At 40.4% G+C, this 8,793-nt stretch overlaps 1 protein-coding gene across 2 annotated transcripts in view; it reads right to left on the bottom strand.

The window, feature by feature from the left end:
- Positions 1 to 6: 6 nt before the first annotated feature.
- Positions 7 to 8,793, bottom strand: part of ESM1 (endothelial cell specific molecule 1) — a 12,170-nt gene continuing 3,383 nt past the window's right edge. The window contains exons 2-4 of one of the 2 annotated variants that reach the window (XM_017744303.1): positions 7,039 to 7,708; positions 2,994 to 3,149; positions 7 to 896 (exon numbers count right to left, since the gene is read on the bottom strand). In XM_017744303.1, coding sequence (XP_017599792.1) covers positions 796 to 896; positions 2,994 to 3,149; positions 7,039 to 7,363 — 582 coding nt within the window. In that variant the 5' untranslated portion in view covers positions 7,364 to 7,708 and the 3' untranslated portion in view covers positions 7 to 795. Of the gene's footprint in view, positions 897 to 2,993; positions 3,150 to 7,038; positions 7,776 to 8,793 lie in introns of those variants that run through there. The other variant, XM_008643092.2, reaches the window with a different exon arrangement.

Below are 8,793 nucleotides of genomic sequence, written 5' to 3'. Positions count from 1 at the left end.
AAATGCAGACGTTGCCTTAATGACACCAACTAGCTGGTTTATAGAAACATATATATTTAAATAATGGTAAGCAGCTTGTTTTGTTTCAGATCCCCTTCTACAAATCGGTAGAATTTACCAATCTGCTGTTTCTCTGTACAAAATTTAACGTTAGAAATCCAACTAAATACAATATATGTCTGCAGTGTCTTGCCTAAGTTATTCACAATGTATGAACTGAAATGCTGGGTATTTTCTCACTGAAGAAAGGCATATTTATCTCTGAGGAATTGTCACCAAACTTCCAAAAACTAGAAAATTTTTAACAACTAATGTTGGTTTATTTAATGTACATTGTTGTGCTTCTGTTGTTATTGTTATCAAGATTCAGGGGGTTTCCTTCCATCAGAGGTGTAGTTTATCTGTGTTTCTTTCATGGTGTTCCACACCAATAGTATCACCCACCTAAACTGTCCCCTTCATTCAGTGAGAGCTTTCCCAGCCCCAGGCTGCAAGAGTCAGCCTCTGGCATTATTTAAATGATCATGTTGGGTTTTTAGTATTACTATACATTCAAAAAACCACAATACATTTCTCTGTTCAAATACTTATCAAAACAAATATCAAAAGTCATATACACTGTACAATCTATTTTTAAGTAAACATTTTTTGTCACTAAAAACTGGTCACATTTGACCTTCAGAGATTACATTTTCATACGTTATAGATCTACTTTTTTCTTAAAGTGTGTTGTTGCATATTCAATAATCTGTGAGAAATGCATTCACCTGAAAGTCTTACAAGTGTAAGTAAATATCAGCGAGGATTTAGCCATTTCATTACTGGAGAGCGAATAACTTTCTCTTTAACGAATTCCTCTTTTACAGAATTTCCATCCCCTGATGCCATGTCATTGTCTGAAAAAAACCACAAAAATAAAGATGGATTTCATGAATATGAGAGCTTTAAAATATTGTCCTGCAGCAATGTCCCTGGTTTTAGGAATACTTAGGAAAATCCTTAACTGGCAAGTTTGCAAGAAACTCACTAAATTACATCTGCTTACCTAGCTGTGAAATTTCTACCAAATTAATGCATAAGTCATATCTGCTTTCTAACAGTTTAAGCATAAGGCTGATTATTTGACTTCAGTTTCCAGTTCTGACTGTAACACTCACTCCAGTGTGACACAGGCCCAAGCAACACATCCTCAATAACTACAGCAGCAAATTAAACTTCCCTGCAGCTATTCCCTGACTGAGGCCAGCTGGCATGGAATATCCTGATGCATGCCACTAAACTCTCTTACTCTCCAAAAATAGGTAAAAGATAGTCCATTTGTCAACTGGAAACAGTCCCTGGCTGAGGCTGATTCCTGACCTGTGACTGAGGTTGTCTGGCACAGCTAGCTGGCCTGGGACAAAGCATGCTGTCCACTGCCCTACCGTTTGACCGTGAAAGGAGTCAAATTGCAATGCACAGGACCATGCTCTGACAGCTTTAAGTTTGCTAAGGTATATGCAGGCATAGTGGTCTTTATAAAACACAGGGGTCAGATTAAGTACAGAAATACAGAAGTCTTTACAGCTGTTTTAATTTGCTGAAGATCGCCTAGACACTATAGCTACTTCCAAAGACCACTTTTAAATGAAAGCCTGTTTGACCATCCCATGGAGTACTACTCATAGTGTCCCTGATCTGCTAACAGTGATGGACCTCTGAGGACAGAAATCACTGGGAAACTTTTGCAAGGGTAAAAAACACCATTTGTTTCCAAGAAGTGAGTATCTCATCCCGTCTGGGATAAGTCAAGCAGTTAAACACTGGGGCATCAAAATCTTTGGGACCAAAGGCAAGTGGGGAAGTGGACAGGGGAGGAGGAACTGATGAAAATAGACAGTCTGGGAAGATTTGGAATATAAGCTAGATACAGAAAAAAGCAAGCACCCGTATTATTGTGGCACCCTCAGTAATAAATAGAACAAGGAAAGGCAAAAGCGCACAATCACGTAGAAAACTACAAAAATACCAAGGCTGATTTATTAGAGGGGGTTTTTTGAGATCATTTTAAATGTGACATAAGCACAAGCTGAAGACATTTGCTACTATCTAACTTTCTCTAAGCAGAGAATGGGAGAAAGATAAATCTTGTGTGAAGACAGCAAATTCCATATAGCTTAATATAACAGGAGAAAATAAAAAGTTGCACACCAACTGCAGTTGGAGAAGAAATAAAATCCAAAGACCTTTAGGTGAAACCCTATAAAAGCTCCCAGTAGGCCTAAGATTAAATCTCTGGTTTGATTTTTGGTTTTTTTTACTTCTAAACATTTGTATTTATTTTGGTTTGGTTTTAAATTTAGAGTAAACATCATTCAGACAAATATACCTCAGGTGGGAAAAAAGTGGAAAATTTTTAATCCCACCTCTAAAAACTTCAGTGATCTTTCCTTGGTGCATCAAAAACACTCCAGTTTCTCACACTCCTTTTTTTTCTTCTTTTACTTTTAATTCTGGACAGACCTATTACAAGCTACAGACATAAATGTAAAGGAAAGAACTTCTTCCAGAGATACTGTGACAAATGACTACAATAAAATGTTTAATAAAACAGTTCTCTGACAACTGAAAACTTATAAAGCTCTGTCCTCATGGGGGAAAAAAATTGTTGTTTTTACTATGTATTAGCTAATAGTAGTAAATAGTAGTGAAATAGTAGCAATGTAGCAAAATCCTGAACTGACTGATGCAAACCCTAGCACAGCCTCCCTTTGCACAGGTGATGTACTGCTAGCACATGCAACAAAGTATTTCAAAATATGTTTACCATGTGTCACAGCTCACCTAATTCCTTGCCACATGTTAAGGGAGCTGCCAATAAGAAAAATAAACCTACCTTGTGTTGTTACTTGTTTGCACAGCTCCACCAAAGTACCCATCACTCGCACACAGAGTGGTAGCAGATCATGTGCAAGGTGTTTTCTGCTAAAATCAACTGTCCTGGAAGGTCTTACCTGTGTGTGAAGATATTTTTCGTCGATTTGGAGGCTTTGAAGCAGACAGTTGAAAAAACGGGAACTTCAAACACTTCCCTGTTACTCTGTCACAGATGCCAGAGGGACAATTGCAGGTTTTCCTGCATTCCATTCCATAGGTACCATAAGGACACTCTGGAAAAAAAGATATTGCAAAGCAGTTCTCAGTGATCCAATCTCAGCTGCTGTCTGAATAGCTGGTCTGCTTGAAAGTGGAAAACCTTTGAGTGGAGGTCAGCTAAACCTTAGCTACAGGATTTCAGCATGCTGACTGGTTTTTACAAGTATTTTCCAGTATTAACAAAACTTGACACACATTACATACATCATTTCATTTCCTGTAACTTATTTACAGTGTGCCACTGGTAATCCTTCTCTGAAACACTCAGATTTAAATGCACTCTTAGATTAAATTGCCTTAGTTAAAGGCAAAATGAGTATGTAAGTACGCAATCACAGAAGACTTAGTTAAAGGACTAGCAATGAATTCAGAAAAGAAGATGACTCCAGAAATTCCTGGAATTCACTATGTGATTCACTATGGTATTTTCTGCCTTCATGACTGTTGTGACTTAGATCTGCAATCTGATGCTGGTGCAGGGCTGCTGTGGCCAGGGCCAGCAGTCTGGGTGGAGGATGCAGCCCGACCTTGAGGAGCTATCCAGCAACTCACCCTCTGCCTGGAGAGGCTGGTGGCTCCTGGGGAGCAGCCTCCCACCCAACACCTTTTCACACAGCAGAGTTTTGTCTTCCCTTGGCAGACAGCTCACCCGCATCTCCAGCCTAAAGAGTGAGTATGCCCTGAAGGGATCTCTGGCACTAAGGCAACTCCCTGGTTGTACTGGATCTGGTCACATAATGCCCCAATTCAAACCTCATATTCCTGAGCAAGCTCGTGGAGGAGCACCAAAGAGCAGATGTTAGGATGGAACCAAATGCTTTCCAAAGAAAATTAAGTCAGGTACAGGAGATTTGCCCTATCCCTTAGCTGACACATATCACATGCTAAATCATATATCTTCCCAGAGGGTTTAAACTAGGGGCTACAGCCCTTGTCTTCCTCTTGCCTTGCTGTTGAACAGGATACCTTCTCAAAACCATTGCTAAAGAGATGGAGACTGGGAAGATCCATGTATAACATACATTTTCCAAACCCACAAACAGGTGATCATTCCCAGCAGAGGTTTGAGATATGCCAGGAGAAAGGCCTGTATGTTCAAACTGTCCTTTCCAACCCAGGCTACATGGTCACCTCAAATAGCAAGGTCTGAAGAGTCTCTAATTTACCTCCTAAGGGCAGATGAACGACTATTCAGGGCTGGATCAAGGATCCATCTAGCCCAGGCTTCCACAAAACACTTAAGAAAAGTGATTGTAGTAAGTACAAATGATACCTCCCTCCTCATTTTGTCTCTCCTTTTCAGCTATGGCACATCCTGATCCAGTCCTAGTTTCTGTGCATATAGCACCCCAAAAGAGAATTATCTTTTTCAGTTTGTCCAGTCTCCTCTTGAATGAATGCAAACTTTTAGCTTTGCCATAGAGCCTAGGCAAGATGAAAATCAAGCTAATGCACTATAGCGCAGCCAACATTTTACAATTCTCTGTGTATCAAACGGATATGGTCTTATAAATGAAAAGCCCTAGAAGATCAACCAGTTCCCTGAAAGGCACTACACAGCGAGTCACTCCAGCAAGGAGAATCTTACAAGGTCTCACCACACTCCCCTTCCTAAGAAGGACACTCTTTGATCTGCTGCTTGTCCACATAAAACAAAAACAAAATCTCACGCAAGTGAAACAGTCCTTGTGTTCACATCCTCCCTGGGAGACAAGCAAAGAGCACACACTACATGGAGCATCAATCTGCCTGCTGCAGGTGCTCAGCCTGGAGAGATGGGATTCAAAGCTGTGCACAACAGCATAGAAACAAGTCTGAGCCCAAAGCACTTCGCTCGGTGTGGAATAATCCTGGTATTGATGAGGCTCTTCAGATTTCATGAAACTGAGATCTGAGTCAATTTTTCTTTTGGAAGGTTTTTGTTCAACAGGATCCTGCTCCTAAATAAATTGCAGATTGCTCCCAGTGGTTTAATGGAAGCAAGGGCACCAAAAAAGTAGTTTGCTCCTGGCAATAATGACATTGCCATTGATAATAATATGATGCACTCTTCTAATAATAAAAATATCCCCAAAAATTGCTCTGGAACATATACAGCCCATTTTAGAAATAAGAAATTGAAGAACACAGAGTTCAGATCATTTTTTCAGAACTTCAAAGTAAATCGGTAACAGGAAGCTAGAGAGAATTTAGCCATCCTGCCTCCGTCAGTTATTACAAACATGGAAGTTATTAAAATGAGTGAGTGACCTGGTATCATAGCTGTAAATGGATATATAAAATAACAGTATCTGGCCCCAGAGAGAGATTGTGCTATCTCAGAGCCAAGATGAAGAAAGAAAAGTAATTCAAAATTACATCTATAATATTTAGTGGAAAAAAATATATGGGGAATAGAAGATTTAAACACCAATTTACAATTCTAAGTCAACATATTGCTTTACAGAAATTAAGGAGAGTTTTTCCACTGACTGGCTGGGAAAAAAACCCAAGCATTTTACTTTGCATTTTCTACAGAGCATCCGAGATTCAGCTATGGGGATTCAGATTTCATGTCCCATAATATTTGTTTTTTCCCAAAGTGTGCTATTGCAAAGAATAACACACTTTGGGAAAAGTGTTTTATATTCCTCCTATAAGGAAAGTGAAAAGTACGCACTAATTCAAAAGAATTGTTAATAGAATTATAGGCAGTATCTTCCACTGTGGTAGTTTTTAATAAACTGAAGATCAGTCAATTATCTCAGTGAAATACTCCTCTGGTGAGTGCACCAAAGATACAATCTTTATATGTAAGTTCTACTCGTTTGCAATAAAAGTGCTATATTGGGTTTCACACTGTGTGCAACCATGCACACAAGTTTTTTTTAAATAAGGTAAATAAGTGTGTGCTGTATGTGAATCAGCCTGGGTGTTTTTTGCAGTGTCTGGTCCTAAGTCATTACTTTTACTGAGTCTATTAATACTCCTGATATTTAACTATCTATTCAAGATATTCCCACTTTTAAGGAAGTTATTCTAAGGCTTATCTGTATTTACTTACTGAAGTGGTACACAAACAGGAAAATCCACTGCATTCATGCTTTGCAAACTCCTTTTTAAGAAGCTTATTTTTTAAGATATTAATTGTACTTCTTACAAATATAATACCTTCTCACCTTTTAAAGATTCCCCTGTTTACATGGAGTGAGAATAGCTCCTAAATGAAAAATGCCATTATAGCCTCTGACTAAAGAAATCAGCATGCAACATACCTTGTATAAATTGAAAGCAGTGCCTGGCTGCTCATCTCACAGTCAACTTCTGTTCTGTTATTGCCATCTTTCAGGCAGGAGGGTTTCTGTTTGCCTACCCTGAACACATCCCTAAGATAGCTGAGCATCTCAAAGGTAGAACTAAATTAAACAGAACAAAGTCTCCAGGCACTCAGGCAGTGCTGCTTTCTCCATCCCTCAGACTGAGCACCTGGCTCCTGGGCAGGCAGACGGCAGTGCCAGAGGGAGCATCACTCCCAGGAGTGTGCAGCAGTGACAGGGACCCTGTGACAAGGTTGGACTTGCGGGATTAAAGTCTTAATAATTTATAGAAAGCCACCCACCAAATCAACTGAAAGAGCAGGACTAGTGCCTGGGTCTCCCAAGCCCCAGTCAAAAATCTCATCTCCAAGCACACCCTATCTGTATTTCCTCACACACGTTCCCAGGTGTAAACAACATTGTCACATTAATAACCCTGCCCCACTACATGTAACACCTTTTGATGACAGCAGGTATTTCCCTTTTTTCTTGGCTAAGGGCTGAGCTGGAAAAATCCAATTTTAGACTTTTCAAGCAGGAGGCAAACTCTGCATGTATGTTGCTGTCAAATTGCCAAAGCGGGTGCATACAAAGTGAATATCATTACCTTTGCAGATACCAAATTCATCACCAAAGTCATCCTCCTCAGTGTAAAACTGGCACTTCAGCCCAGGACCACACTTGACACCATCCATACCCGAGACTGTACGATAGCAAGTCTCCCCCAGAGCAGCTGCACACACTCTGCAGCAGCCACAGTCATCCAGCACTGTTCGCTTACAGCGCACAGTGCTTTTGCACGCGTTACTGTCACAGGGATCGGGGCAATCCACTGCGTATTTCGCGCTCCAAGAAGCTCCAGCATGCACGGGCATCAGGAGGAATGTGAGGAACAGGAAGCCCTTCATGTCTTGCAGGGGTAAAATCTCCATCCCAGAGAGCAGGTCTCAGTGCTCAGCCTGCTGGTGCCTCTTGCTGAGGGAAACAGCCGTAAAGAATCCAAAGTGGTAGCTGCACACATCAGCCTACAAGTTTATGAGCTTTATACAGTGTGTTGCCCACATGTTGCACCGTCGTCAGCTTCCTCAATCCGGCAGCGCTGCTCCTGCCAGCCTCCCTTGTTTCAGTTTATGAAATCCAGGATGAAGGTTGGATTAGCACTCTGCTGCCATCCAGGAATTGAAAAGGCTGAGCTGATGTAATCTGTTATGTTTAGTTGGTTGTTTTGCATGAGGTCTAAAAACTCTCTCACATCCGTTTCAAATGCTCAAGGACGTCTGCCAAGAGTAAAAAAAAAGTAAAAAAACAATCAGCCCCGAGGAGGTTGCATACCTTCCTGCAGGACAGGGATTGCTCTGACGCTGGGCACACTGCTGACAGGAGAGCTCTGCCTTGCTATCAGAGCTTGTACAGCCAGAAGAAAATCACACTGAGTCATCTTACTGCTGAAAGAATAATCTTTAATAGAATAAATCCTTCCCATATTCTTTTAGGGGATATGGACAGTTATTTTGAGGAATTAAATGAGATCATGTCATTTAATAGCCAAACTCAGATTTTTCAGTAGCTTTTTCTGCCTGCATTTAAATAGTACTTCTTAATCAGTGTTTAAGTGAATTAAACATTTCATCCAAAGATTACTGCCAGAACTGAAAACCGGTCAGACAAAACCCATCATTTTGTGGGATCTTCCAGAGGAAGTTCAGGAGAATGAGCAATGAGCTGCCCCAACTTCACAAACAAAGGGGAAATCCCCATCCATCATCAGCACTGTCTGCACAGCCTTAACATACATCCAGGGGGCTGATTCTTCTCCCCTTTACACCACTTCTATTCTTACAAACTTTATGGGATGCTCTGATGTTGCTCTTGAATGAAATCAATGTAAATAAACAGAAAACAAATCTCAGTTTCCCCTGTCTCCCCTCTTAGACTTTATTTATCCTGCCAGAGCCTTGACAAGAAACAGCAAACAAGTGGAGTCCAGTGAAACTGATGAGCCACTGGAGAAATGAAAATTTCTGCACTTGAAAAAAAATCTACCGGAAAGGAAAAAAGAAATAAGGCTACGCGTAAATAAACCTCTGAATATGAAAAGTTGTTGCCAGTAAATTTATTGGGAACCAAAGCGAACTTGTCAAAAGATGTCACTTGGGAATCCTGTGTCTCGAGTGGGCTAAGGACACTGCCAGTAGGCTACCAAATAAAATGAAGAACTAGGCTAGAAATACAAGAGAGCAGGGAAGCCTTTTCTTCATGAATGCAAATGTGAATTGATAAATACACAACCAAAATTCTTAATTCTTCTGTCTTGTGAAGAAAATGGAGAAAACCAACATACTGTATGTTATATTTTGGTAAG

The sequence above is a fragment of the Corvus brachyrhynchos genome, unplaced genomic scaffold (genome assembly GCF_000691975.1).
Source record: "Corvus brachyrhynchos isolate BGI_N302 unplaced genomic scaffold, ASM69197v1 scaffold310, whole genome shotgun sequence".
Classification (NCBI taxonomy): domain Eukaryota; kingdom Metazoa; phylum Chordata; class Aves; order Passeriformes; family Corvidae; genus Corvus; species Corvus brachyrhynchos.
The sequence above is the reverse complement of the archived record's forward strand: the minus strand, read 5'-3'. Positions and strand labels throughout refer to the sequence as shown.